This window comes from Oncorhynchus keta, chromosome 32 (genome assembly GCF_023373465.1).
Source record: "Oncorhynchus keta strain PuntledgeMale-10-30-2019 chromosome 32, Oket_V2, whole genome shotgun sequence".
Taxonomy (NCBI): domain Eukaryota; kingdom Metazoa; phylum Chordata; class Actinopteri; order Salmoniformes; family Salmonidae; genus Oncorhynchus; species Oncorhynchus keta.
The window spans coordinates 20,901,092-20,921,873 of NC_068452.1; the positions used below are offsets into that span (position 1 = coordinate 20,901,092).

The following is a 20,782-nucleotide window of genomic DNA, read 5'->3' on the forward strand; positions in this document are numbered from 1 at the left end:
CCTGACAGGAAGTGGAGGTGTTGTTTCCTACCTTCACCACCTGGGGGGCGGCCCGTCAGGAAGTCCAGGACCCAGTTGCACAGGGCAGGGTTCAGACCCAGGGCCTCGAGATTCATGATGAGCTTGAAGGGTACTATGGTGTTGAATGCTGAGTTATAGTCAATGAACCACATTCTTACATAGGTATTCCTCTTGTCCAGATGGAATAGAGCAGTGTGCAGTGCGAAGGTGATTGTATCGTCTGTGGATCTATTGGGGCGCTAAACAAATTGAAGTGGGTCTAGGGTGTCAGGTAAGATAGAAGTGATATGATCCTTGACGAGTCTCTCAAAGCCGTTCATGATGGCAGAAGTGAGTGCTACGGGGCGATAGTCATTTAGTTCAGTTACCCTTGCTTTCTTGGGTAAGGAACAATGGTGGCCATCTTGAACCATGTGGGGATAGCAGACTGGGATATGGAGATTCCAGACATATTCAAACACTCCAGCCAGTTTGTCTGCACATGCTCTGAGGACTTTTTTGCTAGGGATGCTGTCTGGGCCAGCAGCCTTGCGAAGGTTAACACGCTTAAATGTCTTATGTCGGCCACGGAGAGCACACAGTCCTTGGTAGCAGGCCGCATCGGTGGCACTGTGTTATCCACAAAGCGGGTGAAGGGATACAAACAAAGAATCCGATTCGGGTGAGTCGTAGACCTGGTTGTAATGCTGGTGAGTTACCGCCGCTCTGATATCCAAAAGTTTTTCCCGGCTGTACTTATTAACAAAAAATAAATATTGCAAAGTGGCCAAGGGGCTAGAAACACGGCTGCCCTATCCTTATGTCCCTCCCTGCCAATCATCTCCTCTAACTAACTTTACTAGCTACTGTACTCTAGCTGCTAGTTACCAACACACAAGAGGTAAGGTAGCTTTCAATGGCTTTGACATACTCTCCTTTGTGGTACAACTGGTCCCCCTCGGCCATGTAAGTACAAAATGTGCTTTTGGGTCCTTGGCCTCCTTCATTGTCAGACATTTTTGCAACAAAGTCCCTTCAGTGGTATCCTAGCACCCAGCCTAACAAGTATCTAGAGGAGTCTTTCTATGTCGTCACTAGTTACCACAGCCACAAAGGCATAAAACCCGCTCATTTATATATATATATATATATTTTAAAAAAGCTAATGTATGTGTTCATGAATTTTTACGATAGATAATTCTGACTTTGTGGCGGTGCTATTTATAGTGGAGACTGTCCGGTAATTTAGAGCAGCCCTGTCTGGACTAGCAACAGATGAAAAAGGTGGTGAATGTGAATTACTTTAATCTTATTACCTCCGAACAGTTAAATATATTCATTTTTTTACTCATTCACCACCAACAACCTCCCCAAAACACCAAACAATTAGTCTGTCTTAGATCCTAAAATATTTAGTTTTTAGTACTTTCTTTGAGCTTGGGGTACACCCCGAAAAGAATAAGGCCAAAGGAAATCAAATAAATACCAAATACAAACATTGACAAACGGCACATTTGAAGGGGGAAACAAGAGGCCTGCTTTATTTACATGGCTGTTGGATAAAGACTCCATAGTCAAGACTGTTGAGGGCTTCTTGAGAGCAAGTCCAGGATGGGGATGCCTTCCTCTTAAAAGTGCACCAAGAGATCTTAAATCAAATTTTAAAAAAGAACCTCTACTGAACCTCTAATGTCATAGCAATTGTATAAGCTCTTTTATATTAGCTGCATAATTTACACAGGGCAGAGGAACCCGGGCCTGAATAGTCTAATACTGCTAGGGGCATAGCCAATAGCCCATAGGCAACCTACATTATACTAGGGAATACTTTTAAACAGCATGGGCAAAATAAGATGTTAACTCATTTGACAGTTTACCTAGACACGTTCTTGATAACCCCAATCATAGACTGTATACATAGTGTGCTGTAAGTGAGATGGTGTTGACTGAGCGGTTGCTCACATTCAGCATACACAGCCAGTTAAATATATAGACGTCTACACAGTATCTTATAAAATGGCAAGTACAACCAAATTCATTTCCTGAGTTTGTGCCAAAAGGATGTTGTTCGTTGGTGCCCCTTTTCAGTCTTTTCCACAATAGAGGAGCATCCTCATATCCTGGTAGTGGCTCTGAGACAGCCAATTTACAATAAATATACATTAAAAAAAATAAGAAAACAGTCAAACTATCAACACAAATAAACACTTTACATTCCAGTAAAATGTACAATGTAGCAACCGGTGAATGGCAACATCAAACATAAAACCTGTGGTGAGGAAGCTGACCACAACATGGCAACAGGCCTGGCATAGTACACCAGCACAGCCATCTTCTGACTGTACTTAAGCAGTAGTTTATGGATTAACTCTATTTACCCCAGGCTGTTATGGAAAATAATTAACTGTTCATATAACATGATGAAATGGAGACCACTTTCATTAAGCAATCATCCACAGCTGCTAAGTCATCTTTTGGTTGTTGGGTATAAAGTAGGCTGCCACACAACATGCAAGTTGTTCAGTTGCCCATGGTATTTTGCACCATTAAATACTGGGCAAGATATGCATGCTTTGAATACTGCTTGGACAGTAGGTCAAGTGTAGGCGGTTTAAGGAGGTTTGTCTCAGATTTCCCCATCTTGAAGTCACATCTTGGCCCAAGCCTTCAGAAGGCCACAGATATCTGCACAGTCCCATTTAAAAGTTCCATTATGAGTCATACTTTTTTGGGCCAACATTGTTTTTATACAAATTGAATTTCAATGTTTTTATTGTTTGACCAAATGAAACCAAATATCAAAATAGTATTAGTCTTCAATGGATGCTTGCATCATTCGTTTGTTGCATGATGTGATATGACAGAGTCCAACTGAGGAACAGCCAGACAAATTAAAAATGAGGGTGGAGTTGGGGGGTGAATCCATTTGAATAGAGTCCATGATTGAGCTACTGTATAAGTACTAGGATCCTCCAATTAACCAAACTGGAAGAAGAAATTTCCTGGTCCGGATGCTATAAAACAAAAGTGTAAATTATTCAACAGAATCTGAAATATGCTGAATTGTGAATTTATTTAAAAGAAAAATTATATATATATTTTTAAACACGGTTTCCTACAGCTGTTTGTATACATACATTGATTAGCTTCGAAACTATAGCCCTGGCCGCCTCCGCCACCAAAGAATGCCTTGAAAATGTTGTTGGCGTCAAAATCTGCTGGGGACAGAAACACATTACGAGGATCAACATCACAGCTGAGGGAAGCAGCCAATACAATCTCACCACAAATTCATTGTGTAACCATGTAAAATTAATGTGATAAACACCCATTTACAGCTCTGAAATACAAATTGCTTAACCCAGTTGGTGTTTAAATCAAGTCAAGTAACAGTAATTTAGTCCCTGTTAAAGCTGAAATACATAAAGGGAAGGAGCGGCACTTTTCGCCCCAGCACCTTTATTGTTTTGTTGATGAAACAGAGCAGAGGAGCAGCAAAAAATAATGCCAGTAGATATTCTGCTATTCTATTGTGTGTGAAATGATGTCCCGAGGGTATGAGAGACCGTTTGTTATTTTTCACAAACAGACACGGCAGCTTCACCCTCTACCCCGCCCATCCTCCCTTGAAACGGGTTCCCCTGCTGATCTCCAGCCCTCACCTCCCATGTTGCCTGTGTCGTCCTCCATATCGTGACCACTGTCGTAGCGGGATTTCTTCTTAGGGTCAGACAGCACAGTGAACGCCTCGCCCACCTCCTTAAACTTCTTCTCCTCTTCCTTCTGAACCTCAGCACTGGCCGAGCTGTGACGGTCTGAGAGAGACAAACCAGGGCCGTCAGTCAGGGGGAAATGAGAGGAGGTACAGGAGCGGCTAAGTTAAATGTTTTGTTTCCCCTTTGCATTGAAATACGTCTTCTGACACTGCTTTTTTATGTCAGTAAAATAGACTGGATAGTTGAACTGAGAAATGGCCTCTCTTAGCTACCTGGATGGTGCATGAGGGCCCGTTTACGGTAAGCCTTCTTGATCTCGTCCTCTGTGGCGTTCTTGTCCACTCCCAGCACCTTGTAGTAATCTTTCCGCTTGCTCTTCTTCAGCTCCAACTGTGCATTCTTCAGGAGGTGCTTGTGTTCTAAGGAAAGGAGTTAAGAGTGAGACAAAGATAGTATTAATAACAAAGAGCAGTTAGGGCACCATAACAGCAGGAGGAGCTATACAGTAATTCCACCCCTCAGAGACCGACACATGAGACATTGCGTCATAACAGGGAGGGAGGGGGGGCAGGAGTGTGAAGCAACAGAACCCAGACAGAGGTGTAGCGTAGTAGGCTGGGATGGAGAGAGGGGTGGTCGAGTCGCACCAATGAGACACAGACATACCTTTTGTTTTCTCTGTCTGGTAGACCTTCTCATAATCCCTCACAGCCTCATCATACTCCTCCTTGTCCATGTAACTGAACACAGATGTATAGAAACAAGCTTTAAAGATCATAACCATATCCGATGAATATCCATATTCTTGCATGCTCACGAACCACTACCACGGACATATTGCTAGGAAACTAAGGTTGATTGACGTACCACTGTGCTCTCCGTAAATAGGCCTTGATGTAGGTCTCATCCAGTTTAACTGCCTTTGTGCAGTCTTCAATGGCCTGGTCTATTTTTTTCAGCTTTGAAAGGGGGGGGAGAAACGGAAATAAAAGAGAAAAAGAGTAAGGGGACTGGGGAATGTGCAAGGAAGCGTGCGACAGAGGAAGAAAAAGAGAAGAAATGCTGGCCTAGTTCTAGATAGAGAAAATGAAGCAAAGTGCGGAGCACAGCTAAAAATACAAACGGTAAGAGGGGCCTCGCTGTATGAGAGGTGGGTGAGAGTTTGTGGCACGCATCTGTGCACGGGTGAGTGTGAGCGCACGTGTGAGCGAGAGAGTATGCGGGTGCCCATGCAGAAGGCCACCTCCGCAGCCAGTACAGTAGCGCTACATTGGTCCATATGAGTGACTTCCTGGAGGATTTACAATCTAACAGCTACATTTTGAGCTAAACCGGTATAAGGCCCTTTAAAATCTGTTTTGCAGGGAATTGGGATGGAATCACAGGATCCAGACATAAAATAAATTCAACATTAAAAAATATATTTTACTTAGTAGAAAATCAACTAAATGTTTTGAACTTCTTAGAAACTGCATTCATTTGTCCAAGATTATTACAAGACATGCATCAGTGATTCACATTTTCCTTGAACTTTCTGAAGAGGCGACGGCTCAGGAATGCCCGTGGGTGTGCATGCTTGTCTACCACTCTGTGTAGCCGTTAGTGATGATGCTAATGTCATGACAACCGTCTTCTGCGAGATGGAAAGGCTTTCCCAAAAACGTACAATGAAATATTAAAACACAAAGTAGCCTATGACTGCCTACCTGGCAGAATGATATCATGGATTATCAATCCAGTGGCCATTTGTTTTACAAACTCTGAAATGACATGAGCACTACAGAAACATCAGAACCAAAAAAGTTCAAGCTTGTGCACAGTTGAATTAAAAGGGTAAGTACACCTAAAAACCCACATTTCTTACATTTTTCACAGACCTCAAAAGTGGTCTCCTGCTGTGCTTGTGGACAAAAATAAATTAAAATGTGGATGTTATATCAAAAGTGTGATTTGGAGAGCGAAAACTTGAAACAGATTCAGACAACAAAAAAAATGCAGATTTTATAGGGACCTACGGGTATCAAATATCAGCTGCCTGGCTGAAAAGGAAAAACAACTGTGTAATTGAAAACAGCAATACCTCATTTGCAAGCAAACGGAGAGCCTTCCAATGAAGACTAAGATGATGATAATAATAACAGGCCGAATCAAACTGGGGACCCAAATGGCAGAAACGCCACGGCTGCATAAGACGAGATAACATGGTATGGCAGATGAGGGGGTTCTCCTCCCGGTGCTGTGTGTTTGAGCCTCACCTTAGATCCCACGGTGCCCCTGTTACAGAAGAGCTTAGCATTGGTTTTGATGTTGTTGGGGTCTATGGTCAGGGCTTCAGAGTACAGCTCGTAGGCCGCATCATAGTTCCCGTCCTTGAAGGCCTTGTTCCCATCCTCCTTCTTGGCTTTGAGTGCTTTGGCATTCTGGATGGAAATGAGAGAGCACTTAGCAACCTCTGCAAACTTAAGGTGTGTCGCCAGCAAGCTACTCGTGGAAACAGAACTGGCTATAGTGTTCTGTGGCTACCTCTTACAAAAGGTTGGAGGCAATTTGTCCACATTCGCATAATTATTAGGCAGGTTAGTTGAGCCTAATTGCAGGGCTAGAGTCCTGGTGGAAGGTGGATGGAGGACTCACTCTGCAGGCCAGGCGAGCCTTCTCATGGTCAGGGGCCATGCGCAGGGCCTGGACAAAGAACTGGACGGCCTTGTCAATACAGTCCTCATAGTACAGACAGAGACCACGGACGTACAGGGCATCGCCATTAGTAGCGTCCATCCGCAGGATATCACTGAGAGAGAAAGACAAAGAAACAAGTCTTACATGACAAGATACATTTCCAATGGTGTGCATCAGCAAAGGAAATTGCCTTCATGTAATGGTTTTCCAGGCTCCAACAATGTCTTGTTTACCTGGCTACTGACTGGGCCTCTGGGTAACGCCCCAGCATGGCCAGACACTCTGCTTTCAGCACCTTGAACCGATGGCAGGCTGAGGCCGACTCCAAGGCACGGTCCATGCAGAACACAACCTGCACAGTCCAGAGAGAGAAACATTGTCAAATCAAATCTAGCACCAATCTGCCCATTCCCCCATATAAGAATAACAATTTGCTTGGTAAAAAGACAACATGCAGCCAACAGCCTACCATCCTGAAGTCATGCTTTTCAAATCCTAGTTCAGCCATCTTTTCATACTCCTGGACAGAATCTGCATTCTTTACCTGAAAATAGATTCAAACATATGCTTTTATGTAAGGAAGCCGCTACGCTGCCTGATGCTTAGATTGAGGAAAACAAAACTCATGGAATATCGGTCACAATTAACAAAGGATTTCAATTACTGTAGAGCAATTAGCTCTTTACAATGCATTGCTGTTAGGACCTAGTCTGCCAAACAGACTGTCTGTCTGACCCACCTCCTGCTGTGCCTGGCTGTTGTCAGGCTCCAGTTCTAGAACCCTGTGGAAACAGCGGCTGGCTGCCATGGCGTTGCCCAGGGACAAGTGGCACTTCCCCTCCCGTAGATGACCCTGTGGGAAAGTTGACTCACAGTTAACAGGCAGAAACACTGCCACAGGCAGGGAGGAGACCAACCCACAAACCATGACTCATCTTTCCATTACCTTACCGTTGTACTCATCCAACTGCCAGACATATTTACGTATTATGAGATGAGACAAACAGGAAGGTCTGACTAACTTGTCTGCCTAGGAGGTAGATGGGTATTCAAGGCTTGCTACGCCTGGTGGCGGACCCTACCTTCATGAAAGTATCGTCGAGCCGCACTGCCTGCTGGGAGTCCTCCAGCGCCTCTCTGTGCCGGCTCAGCATCATCAGTGTGGCCGCCCGGTTTCCATAGTAACTGGCATTTTTAGGACACATGTCTGTCGAGAACACAGTAAAAAGAAGAAGTCACTCACAGTCGTTAACAAGAATAGATGATCCTCTCACCCACAGAAAACAAAGATGTTCCCCCTCTATAAAGAGGATATCCTTTGCAGTTGATATCACTGATGGAATTCTTACCTATGGCTTTGGTGTAATAGTTGAATGCTTCAGAGTAATCCTTCTTGATGTAGTATGCATTGCCTTGCTCCTTGAAGCTCTCCGCTTCCCTGGATGAATAAAAAAAAAGACAGAAAGTGCTTGAGAACGAGGCCATTTATTGACATTACCCAAGAGAGAGTTCTGAGTAAAACTGCATAATGAAGGGATGTGCATGACTAATTGAGTACTCAAACCAATGTCAAAACTCCATCTTTAACCAGAGATCACATTTTTTTCAAATATTGTTAAACTATTTGGTCAATTTCATCTTGAAGATAACATTAAATTTGCTTTGACTCTAGTGTTCCATTTGTACATGTGCATTTGCGGGACAACAAAAAAGAAACCAAGCATCACACAGTTCTGCTCCCTAACGTCCCTGTCCCCTCCACGCCTCACTCACTCGATTGCGTTCCGACCTCACTCTACACGCGCGTTTAGGAATAATTGCATAATTTTCTGAAATTGGCTATATTGCAAAAATTCATTAAATGCAATTTATATATTTTTTTAATAGTTATTTGGTCTTAATTTAAGGTTAGTCATACTGTGAACAGTGTGGCCTTTTCCCCTTTACTCTCACTTTTGGTTATTTGAAAATGAAACTCCAAAATATTGCTATTTTTAAAACAATCCATAGAAAGTTGTTTGCAATTTCAGTTTAATCCACCAGAAAAGACAGAACAAATATGGTTAAACTAAAATATACTAATTGGTAAAAAAATAAACAATGTTTTCAAAAAAAGTATAATTCTTGTAAATTATATCATAAATAGTAGTGGTGAAGTTGTCACACATGCAGCTAGCAAAAATAATTAAACATCTGCTCTACCCAAAATTACAACCAACTAATTGAGGCCTTACCACAAAAAACTGAAGAGGCAAGTGGAAAGGGGAAAAATAAGGTACTTGTATTTTGGCCCGAGATTGCAAAATAGTTGGGAAAAGATTTTATGTACCAATTCCATGTCACATTGTGTATGAACTGATACACAAAATGATGTCTAATTCAAAACTTAGAATGTCTTCATTAAAATTATTATAAAAATGTATTGCAACCTAATATATATATATATATAAAACAACCATCCCAGCTGTGCAAATTTCACATCGAAGAGACAGAATCATTAGATAATTTGTATTAGTACTGTCCACATGTAGCTTGTTTTTGGTCGCAGGTCCAGGCATGGCTGAAGAATTGCAACATTTACCCGGAGCTAACTCTGCAAATAGCACTACTGGGTAATTTGAAGTCATGCCTGAAGTCGATCAATCAATAATACTTTTAGGGAAAAAAATTAAAAATAATTTACAATCTGTAGAAACTGAGAACAGAAAGGTTTCTGAACTTCTGCGAAACATCACAGTTGATAAATATATGGCAAATAGAAATAAAAATGGATGGTGTTAAGAGACAGATGGGAGGGGTTGATTAGAGCTGAAGGGTGGAGCTAAAAAACAAGATTACACTAAAATATAATGTCCGTAAAATGTATATAGGTTCAGAATTATTTTGAAACAGCAGTTATAAATATATGGCAAATAGAGATCAAAACTGGATGATCTTTAGAGATAGATGGGAGCGGCTGAGGGTAGCTGAAGGATGTGATTAAAAACAAACAAAAGATAACTATTGTAAAATACAAAGTGTAATCTGGAAGTAGAAGCCTAACGCTTCGAACACACCGACAGCGTCATTGCGCAAAATGGTACGCAGCATCAGGATATGTGTGCAACAAAAAAGTTCAACATTCACCTTCTGCTACCATTTCTGTCAAGCCGTCTATGCATACAGTTTGACACATAAATTAAATAAATCCAACATATGCACCACACCGAACACACTGCAACGCTGCTAGGCAAACGCAACGTTTCATTGGAAATTAATGTAATTCTGGTGTACCAAAATGGTAGGAGTAGGAGAAAATAATAATGTAAAATATAGTTGAAAAAGATAGATATATTTACAAAAAATATATGGGGGATTGGAAATTATACAGACAATTACATTCATGGAAGTTACAATCTATAAGCAATTTTAAAGCTGAGTGACTCCCTAAAAAAACTGTGGTTAAGGGTTAGGGTTAAAATCTGATTTTAAGAAGCAGAATTGTTGAAAGTGGCAGGGTTTGACTTTGTGCCTGTGGTAACTAACATTAGTGATGACCCTACATTGCAATTAGAAGTGGTTAGGCTATCCCCCCCCCCCTAAACATAGACAGGTTCCACACTGAAAATATGCAAAAACATTAATTTGATTAATAGAAAGAGCTTTAATTTTTATTTATTTTTTTAAACATAAGCATTAAGCCTACTCAGCAAACAGATGCCCTGGCCATAATCCATCCACATGCAGGGTTCAATGTAGAATTGTTCATCCATTTAGAAAATTCCAAGGAACAGGCATAATAAACTAAAAAGTAGACATTTTTTGGCTTGTAACCCTGAATTATTGTTTCTCAACTTGCCAAACTGGGCCCCGTTTCAAATTATCACTGAGAATAACATTTCCACTTTGCATTATTCCGTTCCATTTTATTCTGTTCTATTACATCATGTTTTTTTACTATAAAAATAGGTGTCTTGACTGTGATAAGGGCTCAGGAAATAGTGTCTTGTCTTCTAAATGATCAAAACAAGGCTATGCCATTGCATAGCCATAGGCTTCTACACGCAAGCGCCACACCGCTGAGGTTACTACCTTTATGAAGATGGAGTTCCACAATATATAACCAGTTGATATTACAGATTCAATAAATAAATCATAAATGTCACTATTTTGACTGAATAATAATTACAACAATATGAGGCAAATTGTGCGGTTAGGATTAGCGTACTCTGAAAAAATATATACCGCGAGTACTCGGTCAAAAAAGGTCAAATGCCCATCCCTAACAGGTCGTACTGTATCATCCACAGATACACAAAATAGACCAAGTAAATGTGAAAAGGGACTTAGAGGAACACCTCAAGGTGCACTTGCGAGTAATCAATGACTTCATCCTAGCCCGTGTCGCAGATTGCAAGGAGGTAGGATATCACATGATACTGCATATTATATGTAACCGCTGACAAGCAAAACAACAGACAAGGGACAATATTAGAATTGAAGGTCTTCTTTAAAATCATAATTCACTCTGGTTGTAGACCAGGGCTAATTTAAGTCTATGATAAGACTATCAGATTGCTTCCTGAACACAGCTATTGCGGTTTCCAAACATGTAGGCTGGACGAGTTAACCTTGGTGTGGGGGTGGGAGAGGACAGGGAAGGTGCTGCGCAAAACCATCTAAACATAGAAAGAGCCATACCAGCAGGCAGTGAGGGGTCTCATCCAATGGAAATATAGGACCTGAGAGGTAGTGGCCACGTGGGTATTTTCTGGGTACAGCTCACAAACAGAGCAGCTATGTGAGCTCAGTGGGAAATACAGAGGCAGATCACCAGGAACCACATGGCAAGACAAGCCAGGGAGAGGGCAACTGCCATATATTTTTCTTGGAATCTCGTCATGCTTCAGTTCAGATCACAATCGGAGCAAGAAAGCAGACAATGAAGCGAAACTGAAAATAAAGGCAATTTTCCAAGACAATGCCTTGCCCTTGTAATGTTTCATGTTCTTGAGGAAACAGGACAGTTACCATTATCACCTGATCATAACAAATTGTTGGTTGTTGAACTTGTGGCCCCCACTTTGACTAAGAGAAAAGTTATGACAATTACGAGGGGTGGGAATATATTAGATAGGCCCAACGTCATTTATATATGGATCTGGCTAGGCCTAGTTGACAACCTCGGAAAACATTACAGTAAAAATATGGATCACACTTCAGGCATACCAAGAAGACCATGTCAGTCAATAGTATGTTACCTCATGCAAAGCCTAACTTATAGCTGTCTCGTTGAGGTCATCAAGACCTGAGAATGTTCTGGAATGACGTCACTCAGCGAGGAAGAGTGGGCAGAGTGGGGCAAGATTTGGGGGACTTTTCTGGCTCGTGCGTAGGTACATGGTAATATGGCAGTACTAACAACAGTTATCTACGTTAGCTAGCTAAGTAACTAGTTAGCGAAATACATTTGGTAAAAATTATAGAACAAAAACATTACCATAGGCTTTGCGACCGTCATAGCTAGCTACTAACGTTAGCCAACTAGCTAGTACAATAGCAAGCTAACGTTAGCTAGCCGTAACACACGTTGATGCAAACTGTGACTAACTTTGTTGGTTAGGTAACACTAACACAACAGATGAAGTCCACTTTTATCTTTGTTGGTATGGATTTTTGAAAAAGAGAAAAATGGCTAACGTTAGTTAGCTAACCGGTTAGCAAGGCCTACTTCCCGTGTGACACAAAGCAAAAGTAAACCAACACTAGCCAGACCAAGATTATAATAACATGACAATGGCACGAGAACAATCTTAAATCTAATGTGTAACATTTGTTGTACATTTTCCGCAACGTACCTCTCCAATTCTTCGTCGCTTAGTATTTCCATTTCAGGATCCATGGTCACATCGCAGTCATCAACCGTCGCCATTTTGCTGGGACTGAGAAGGGGGGTTGATTGACAGCCAGACAAGACGATCGATCATTGAAAGTTAGTCCTGAACAAAACCTTTTTGTTCCACCAGCATCTACTAAGCTAACATATGGAATTGTTTCAAGATGGTCATACCAAGGATAATTTAGATATTTGATCTGGAATTTTAGGACCAATTTAGGTATCAAAAATATATCTAAAAATGTTTTTTTGACAGCATTGAATTTGGCATAGGCAAAAATGAAGTTTGTTTTGAAGTGTTTGTCCTTAAGATATAAGAAAGATCGGGCAGCCTTTTTGGGCACTATACGACTTCCATACATTCTGCCATAAAATGTTTGAATTAACTGGTACCAGGCTACCTTCAGGTGAGTCTTATGAGGCTTACGTTCTAAATCACAACAACCGACACGTATGAGTTCGTGAGAGACTCACCTTCATCATATCAGTGTGTAGCCCAAACTCTTCGGAAGCTACAGACAGAAGTTGGCAGATCGGCTGTACAGTCTCACCTTAATTCCCCCATAGTTTTTGGCCCACCAGGAGTTGGCATTGGCATTGGCAAGAGAGCAGAAACAGACAACCAGCCAGGGTAAAACAATGTATGGTCGGACAGACTATTTTTGTCAGTAAAAATAGAGTAACATTCAACCTATCTCGCTCTATTAAAATAAAATATGTCCATGTCTTCCATCCTCTGCGGTTGTGACTCAAACAAGTATTTCAACCATCGGACGCTAGAGGTCGCAGTTACTTTAAGTAGTGAGGGAGACGTTACGTAAGCATTGTAAACAGGAAGTATTTTTAGATAGTGGCGTCTGGAATTTACGGGAGCGGTGTAGTTACATTTTAAAGGTAAAAAGTTTGCAAGGAAATCAAATGTTGAATTGAGTTGTTATCTGGAAGAACATAACAACGGCCATTATCAGTTAAATAGAATCGTTTAGCTAACTAAATAGATGCTAAACGTTAGCATGTAGCTAGCGAGCAAACTTTTGCTACGGTCATGATAATATCATGTTTTGTGTGTGCCTGTCTGTCTGTCTCTTCTTTTCCATGCTAGCTGCAGAGACAAGACTGTCACCTGACTTGTTATTCAATTACAGAGTTGCCAAGAGACTGATCATCATCATGGGCAAGAGTTGTAAAGTGGTGGTGTGTGGTCTGGCTGCCGTTGGCAAGACTGCTGTCCTGGAGCAACTGCTGTATGCCAATCATATTGCGGGTAAACAATTAATTTGTAGGACCTAGGTAGACCAAGGACAATGTTGATGTTTTGACTACACGGATCATCTGGTCCCATTGATATCTCAAAGTGCCCCCCTAGGCTCAGAGCCCATGGAGACCCTGGAGGATATCTATATTGGCTCCATAGAAACGGACCGTGGCACTCGAGAGCAAGTGCGCTTCTACGACACCCGGGGTCTTCGTGATGGTCTGGAGTTCCCTCGCCACTACTTCTCCTTTGCGGACGGTTTTGTCCTGGTCTACAGCATCGACAGTAAGGAGTCCTTCAAACGCATGGAGGCCCTCAAGAAAGACATTGACCGCTTCCGTGATAAGAAAGAGGTAAGGACTTTCATCGATTTCAATGGTAGTTGTAAAGCACAGTGTCGTGTAGGCTAGTTGAATAACACCGCAGACTTCAGGACAAAACAGACCCTGCTGATGAACGGCCGTCCTATCAACTCTGACTGCAGACCATCAGTGGTAGGGTTAGGGGAAAATAATCAAGTAAAATATATATTTTTTAAAGATGTCCTAATGTTCTTATCTACCCACCACATTTCACTTGCTGATATCCAGGTGATGTGAGGCTGTGCTAAATGGATGAGATGATCTTTCCACAGGTGACCATAGTGGTGCTTGGCAACAAGCTGGACATGCAGGAGCATAGGAACGTGGACTCTGAGGTGGCCCAGCACTGGGCCAAGACAGAAAAGGTGCGTCTGTGGGAGGTGTCTGTGGCAGACCGAAGGACCCTCATCGAGCCTTTTGTCCACCTGGCCAGCAAGATGACCCAGCCCCAGAGCAAATCATCCTTCCCCCTCAGCCGCAATAAGAACAAGGGGAGTGGCTCTGTCGATAGCTGAGGTAGAAGGGGGTTGGTCGCGGGAGGCAGCGAGGGTTGATGAAGAATAAGAAAGATTTCAGGAGACAGGGAGTGAAAGAGTAGGAGAGGAGAAACACAGTAGGCTGATTATTAGCCTATTACAAATACAGGCAATTTTAGGTCTGAACGAATGCACACCGACTGAATCAGAAACCAATGGTTTCATTGAGATTTTCACTGATATTTAGACCTATATCAGACCATTTAGGCTGATCTTTGATGACAAGTAAATTACATCAAAAGTAACACAAATGGATAATCAAGAGGGTTGTTTGTACCATGGAGGATACATAAGGGATTATATTACTGTTAGTTAATCAGGAGATTTGTTACACTACTGGCATGCCATCTACTCAGATGAAATATGGCAACTATTTTAGCATGGATGATCTGCATTTTATTTTAAGTTACAGTACATGAAACAAATCCATATTTTGGAGAATTAAAAAAACATTCCTCTATTCTTTTAGAGATGTCAGAAAACATGTTACTTCCTTTTGAGATCGCTTTGAGTTTTAAAATGACATTATTGTCTAAAGATTTAAATTGTTGTGACAGACTAGCAGTGTTATGTGATGTCCCTTGGTGAGCAGGGTGTTTGATGAACTTCCTGCCTGCTGGACAGGCCCTGATGTGGCGACTGAGCGAAAGAGGCTTGCCCTGACTGTTATATCTATGGAGCTCTTGACCACAGCCTAATAAGCACGCTGAATTATCTGTACTTTATCAGAAACTCCTTACTCTCCTTGAAAACCATGGGGCGTCCTTGATCTTTGTTACTGAGCTGTTAAACACTATGTTGGTCAGACGAAATGCAAATGTATTTCATTTTCAAATTGTTTGTCTGACCGAAGCCCTTTAATGCTGTATCAGGGTCCATAGTTATTGTGCAACATTTCATGTGTGTGTCACTGAACAAGAAAGATGCCGTGGCCTAGTTTGGATGTAGTTTTTTGCTTTGTGACTATTCACAGATCTTTATGTTTGTATTATGTTTTTGACGTTGTGAATTTGCATCTTTATGTCTGTAAAATTGAAGTGCATATTATTTTCATTTTTATTGGGGCATTTATACTGATGCAATATAGAGCACAGTATTCATCTTTTAAAATGTTCTGGAGACTGGATAATCTTTTGCATGCCGTGTAAACAAATTAAAATATTCCCTCTGCATCTAAGTTGAGGCTGTTGTGTATATCTTTTATTTCCATGATTTATGAAGTAATTAAACATAATACAAACATTTGAATGTCTTTATTAAAATATTCCTACATTGCGCTGCCATCGCCACAGATCATCCCTGTGAGCTAGGATAAAGATCTACAGAGATCTCTGAACTTTGCTCAAATCCATCCAAACTCTGCCTCCATGTCAGAAATGTGGAGAAGGAGAGAGAAGTCTGAGTAGTGTCACAGAATAACTCATGCATTTTCAAAGGGCAACATTTTAAAGCAGCTTGGATGACCAACGATTCAACTTCTTTTCTCACTGCTGGTAGGTAGCCTATTGGTTTGAGATGTGAGCCAGCAGCTGAAGGGTTGCCAGTTCAAATCCTTGGTCCAACAGGGAAAAATCATGCGGGAAGTGAGCTGGCAACAGGAGGGTTTCTGGTATCAAATCCTAGATTCCTTCTGTTGTGCCCATAAGCAAAGCCCTTAACCCCCCCACAACAACAACCCCCTGGTTGCTCAGTGTGGCATCCCCCAACACCTCTCCAACAAACCTGTATGTGTGTCCCTCGGAGGGGTTGGGTTAAAAGCGGAAGTCAAATTTCGGTTGGACCTTGTGTGCAATTGGCCTTTTGTTCTTTTGTGGTGATTGCTGTGAGTACATCTGTACAAATCCTTTATAAAGGCCTCATCTCTGCCTTTGATGTAAGATACTTCAGGCGAGATTCTTTGTAATCTATATTTAACCTGACATTGACAACAGTCAGGTTAGGTAAGATTCCTCTCCCCAGTGAATGGCATTGGTTCTGAGGAATAGATTGCTGAAAGATCTATTCTATACCATTGGAACTATACATCTAAATAGTTCAGGCACAAAAAAAAGATATATATTTTAAGTGGCCCTTTTTTACGTTGAAACAGTGTTGTAGTAGGGATAAGTCCCTGTGGTGATGAGAATTCTGCCCTACATAAACTGAGACAAGGTCAGACATGTTTATGTAGAGCAAATGAAGCTTTCAACAGTTCCACACGGGCCAGCTGACTGGAAAGGTTAATGTAAGCTAATGAGAAAACCTCAAGTGGAACGTCTCTGAATAGATACTATACTCACCTTCAGAGCACAAGCAGGTTGTTTTTAATGACGAGCCAGTGTGCTGATGATGTTTACTAAGAACTTGTGCATTTATTGAGTCACATGTATGGATCATTATAAACTAGCATAGTATTTCAACCCACATTTGTCTTCTTACACAGTACATAAGGTACAATAACTTTAACACAAAACAGCCTCCAGGACCCTATATAACCCGCCACACTCTCATATATTTTCTTATCTACGTTTAACAGAGGGCAATGAACCATAAAACATCTCACTCTCTATATTGATCTCCTGTTAAAATGTGACATTTACCACACGGCTTGAAATACACACTGTGAATACTGCGGAGGGGGGCGAGAGGAGCAGTAGATTTGTGACTTGTCCCTGTTGTGATTTATGAACGCACCTCTTCAACTAGACTACCGCCAAAACCATTTCCCCAAGGATGACTGTTACGGATACAAGTATCCTGTGTGTGTGTGTGTGTGTGTGTGTGTGTGTTTCTTTTCTCTCCTTCTCCCCTCACAGGTGAAAATCATCACTCCCCAATCAGTCACCAATCCAATCATCAATCAGAAGACACACCTCCTCCTGTTTCCTACCCTATCACAGTTCTTTTCCCTTGGTTTAAAAACCCTGTCAGTTGTTTGCTCTAGAGCTCAATCTCTCTGTAAATGCCATGTCTGTAGGTCTCTCTGGTTCACTCTCTGTGTGTATTGAGCTATCTTTTGTTTGAGCACCTCCATAGCACTTTGTCATTACCTGTCACTGTATTTTTTTGTTAGTTAGGCTAGTCTAGCTTAGGGGTGTTTTTGAATACTTATTGTTTCTTTCCTTGGGTCCAGCTCAGCCCCCCATTACTGTATGATTTACAATAAACCCTGAGTTTGATGGTAGATTTCAGTTGTGGTTATTTCTTTCACACTTTGTCACTATTATAATTTGCATGAGTTCTGTTACGAGTCTCATTACCATCCCCCTAGACTGTCAGGGCAAAAGGGATTTGTAACAATGACACTAAGACAAAACATACAGAGGTAATGTCCTTTTATCTCTACTCCAATACTGTTTTACTGTCATAGCAAAAAAAAAATCCTTCCTCAGTGCTGCAACTGAGCATCGAGCTAGTTTCCCCCAGGGACATAGAGGACCAATGGGATTTCTCCCTATTTCTTTTTACAGTGGAGATTATTTATCTCAACCTTGGCAGTTGCTATAGTGACCTTCTAATCGCAGCCTTTCCCTCCCGACACTGTCTTCAAGAGGTAGTGTGAGATTTAAGGGTTTGGATAGAGAGGACAGCACACAGGTTGAACAATGGACTTGTGATTTGGCATGATTTTTTGACCTTAGCCTCTGGACCAAACACAACCCAGATTCCAAACAGGTTCCCTGTTATAAGGCCAGATCTTTTTTTAAATTCAAAATCCCTCCAGAAAGCTGCAGCTGCCGTGGCCTGCTGCAAAGCTAAAACTGTCACAGAAGAGATGATTTCCTCCTCTTCACAAGAGAGCTATGAATTTGTGGCCATGATTTGGTGGAAAGGGAAAGGTCAAATGTTGATGAAATAATGATTTTGATGCTCTGTGACAGATCAACATTAACCGAGCCCCAAAGCAGTTGGTGCAGCTCATTCCACCTGAATACACAGAGGGTGAGTTTACATAATCTGCTATAGGACAATACCTAATGAATGTAAACACACGTCATTTTGAATCATGTTTAAAATATGAGTTGATCATGCTGCAAAGCAATATGCTGTGGTGTGTGTGTGTGTGTGTGTGTGTGGAGGATCTAACACCTTTGACATTAGAAAGCGGGACATGTTGACAAGTCGGCTGGTTCCAGTCAATCGCCGGACACTTAAAGGTCAATAAAATACAAAGTGAGGCTGAGGAAGTGAAAGATCTAATCGATTTATTTCACTATCCAACTTCTCCCTCTGTCTATTTCTCTCTCCCCCATTTATTTCTCTGTCATTCATATCCAACCTGGCATTATCTATACAGATGGAAAAAAAAAACATTTAAAGCAAAGACTCAATAGCGTGTCAAATGATCTTACACTCTATTCCACCTTACAATTCCTATTGTACATCATGAAGATCATTGTAATCAAATGTACTGTGAACACAGTGACAAAGGTGCTACAATAAATACTGGTCATGTCCTCTCATAGAATATCTTCTACATCGTAGTACATGTTTTGTAATGTACAATAGGCTTTAAATGGAACAAAAGGGCTGCATTTACACAGGCAGGCCAATTCAGTTCTTCAATCAGATCTTTTTCAGAGATGATCTGATTGGTCAAAAGACCAATTTGTGAAAAAGAATATCAGAATTGAGCTGCCTGTCTAACCGCAGCCAAGCAGTCACAGGTATTGATATGCACTGTACAACTTGACGTACACACTGAACTGACTCAGTGTCCCTGTAGGGTTGATACAGAGAGGGAGGAACCAGGGACTGACAGACTGACCTCCACAGCAAAAGAAATGGGTGTCACTTCACAGCATTCAGGTAGAGATCAATATATCAGTGTTGTGGATATGTAGGGGTTTGTGGAGAGGTCTTGCAAGGTTCCATGCTTCTTCCGTCATCCCGAGACTGGCTTCAGACATGGATGTGATCACTTGACTTGAACTTCCCTGGTTTTGGCAATGGGAGAGGTGTGTTTCTGCTTACCTAACGTTTCCACACGGGGAGAGCTGACATAAGGACCTACACTGGTAGTGAGAACAACAATGCTGTCCAACTACATTATGAGAACTTCCAATTAACAAGGACATGGGTGGGAAGCTAACAAATGAATAGCTGATTGAACAAAATTCACATTATGGTATGCTTGTTACAGTTCATTACAGTCCAGAAGAGTCTCCAGACAGACGTGGCTTTGATGATTGGCGTCATTATGGCAAGAGACTGACTCTGGCTTCTGTTCAGACAACAAGACCACATGACACAGGACCCGCTCTGTACACGAAGGACAGAGAAAAGCTGTGAAGAACAGAGCTGAGCTGAGCTGTGGTGGTGGTCCAGAATCCAGTACCGTTCCATGATATTGTTCAGAACCTAATCTCTCTCCATTATCTCGAGCCGCTCCAGAGTATGATGTTATGATGTTCTGCCCGCTGAAACCATCTGGGTGTGAACACTGTGCAGATAATCCAGAATATCATTCAGACTGTTGATCCTCAGCATGCCACTCCTTTCTCTGTCAATAGCCCTGTTTATACCTGCTGTTAACATGCAACCTTCGTCCTGATCTTGTCTGTTTACACTTATAAGATCGGATCACAATGCGTCTTTTAATTGTCTACACTGGTCTAAAAATGTGGGCACAATCAGAATGTGAACAAGATCAGGACAAAGGCAGCAGGTTGGAACCAGGTATAAACAGAGCTAATCAGGCAGGACTCGGATGGGGGCAGACACCTTTCTCCATTCACCTTCATGCAATTATCTTTGCAGCGTTTGAATGCCTGCTGTGTTAAACTCATTTCTAAAATAGGGGGAAATGAAAGCTGTGCTTTGACATCAGTGATATGCAGATCCTATACCAGGAAACTCAGTTTTGAGAAACGCCAGCTCCTCCCACCTCATCGGCAGTAGCCTCAGTCAACATGGCTGCCTTGTAGTTTCATAACCTGCCATTACATGCAGCATATGTTCTTTTACTGGTAGACTGATAGATACTTGACATTTCACCACACTGCAATTGAAGAGAATGTGATCCTAGTGCTTTGTTTCATCCATGGTGTCTCTTTCTATTATAAGGGGACAGATCCCTTATTATACCCAGGACTGAGCTCTGTATCTGGGCTGGTCTACTATCCATGGTTCCCTTGGCTGTGCACAGGGATGGAGGAGTGAGAAAGAGAGAGACAAGGACACACCACAACGTCCTCCTATATGACCGTCATATTCCGTGTGCGGACATCTTACATCCAAACCTCTTCAACCCTGTTCTGTATGGCTATTATTTCACGTCATCCACAAGTACAGTGTATGACCCGTCTCTACGGCGATGACGTTTGAGAGGCTCTGATTGTGTGGACGATTCTATGGTATTAATGTAGCTGAAACTGTAAGCC

At 41.8% G+C, this 20,782-nt stretch overlaps 2 protein-coding genes across 7 annotated transcripts; one reads left to right on the forward strand and one right to left on the reverse strand.

Moving 5' to 3' along the window:
* Positions 1–1,513: 1,513 nt before the first annotated feature.
* Positions 1,514–12,895, reverse strand: LOC118376276 (dnaJ homolog subfamily C member 7-like). Of its 2 annotated transcripts, none has more exons than XM_035762972.2 (15): positions 12,742–12,895; positions 12,230–12,313; positions 7,742–7,830; positions 7,475–7,599; positions 7,132–7,245; positions 6,862–6,936; positions 6,626–6,744; positions 6,351–6,504; positions 5,972–6,136; positions 4,584–4,675; positions 4,383–4,456; positions 3,989–4,135; positions 3,663–3,815; positions 3,138–3,215; positions 1,514–3,014 (listed from the first exon to the last, which is right to left on the reverse strand). In XM_035762972.2, the coding sequence occupies exons 2-15, from the start codon at positions 12,301–12,303 to the stop codon at positions 2,977–2,979; spliced, it is 1,497 nt and encodes a 498-aa protein (XP_035618865.1). In that variant the 5' UTR covers positions 12,304–12,313; positions 12,742–12,895; the 3' UTR covers positions 1,514–2,976. The 2 variants fall into 2 exon arrangements, with proteins under 2 accessions (XP_035618865.1, XP_035618864.1); XM_035762971.2 differs by having other exon boundaries at positions 3,138–3,218.
* LOC118376277 (NF-kappa-B inhibitor-interacting Ras-like protein 2) lies at positions 11,642–15,597 on the forward strand. Of its 5 annotated transcripts, none has more exons than XM_035762975.2 (4): positions 11,642–11,767; positions 13,413–13,531; positions 13,634–13,875; positions 14,157–15,597. In XM_035762975.2, exons 2-4 carry the CDS (start codon positions 13,438–13,440, stop codon positions 14,397–14,399), a joined length of 579 nt encoding a protein of 192 aa, XP_035618868.1. In that variant the 5' UTR covers positions 11,642–11,767; positions 13,413–13,437; the 3' UTR covers positions 14,400–15,597. The 5 variants fall into 5 exon arrangements, with proteins under 5 accessions (XP_035618868.1, XP_035618870.1, XP_035618871.1 ...); XM_035762977.2 differs by having other exon boundaries at positions 11,723–11,774; XM_035762978.2 differs by having other exon boundaries at positions 11,723–11,763.
* The last annotated feature ends 5,185 nt before the right edge of the window (positions 15,598–20,782 follow it).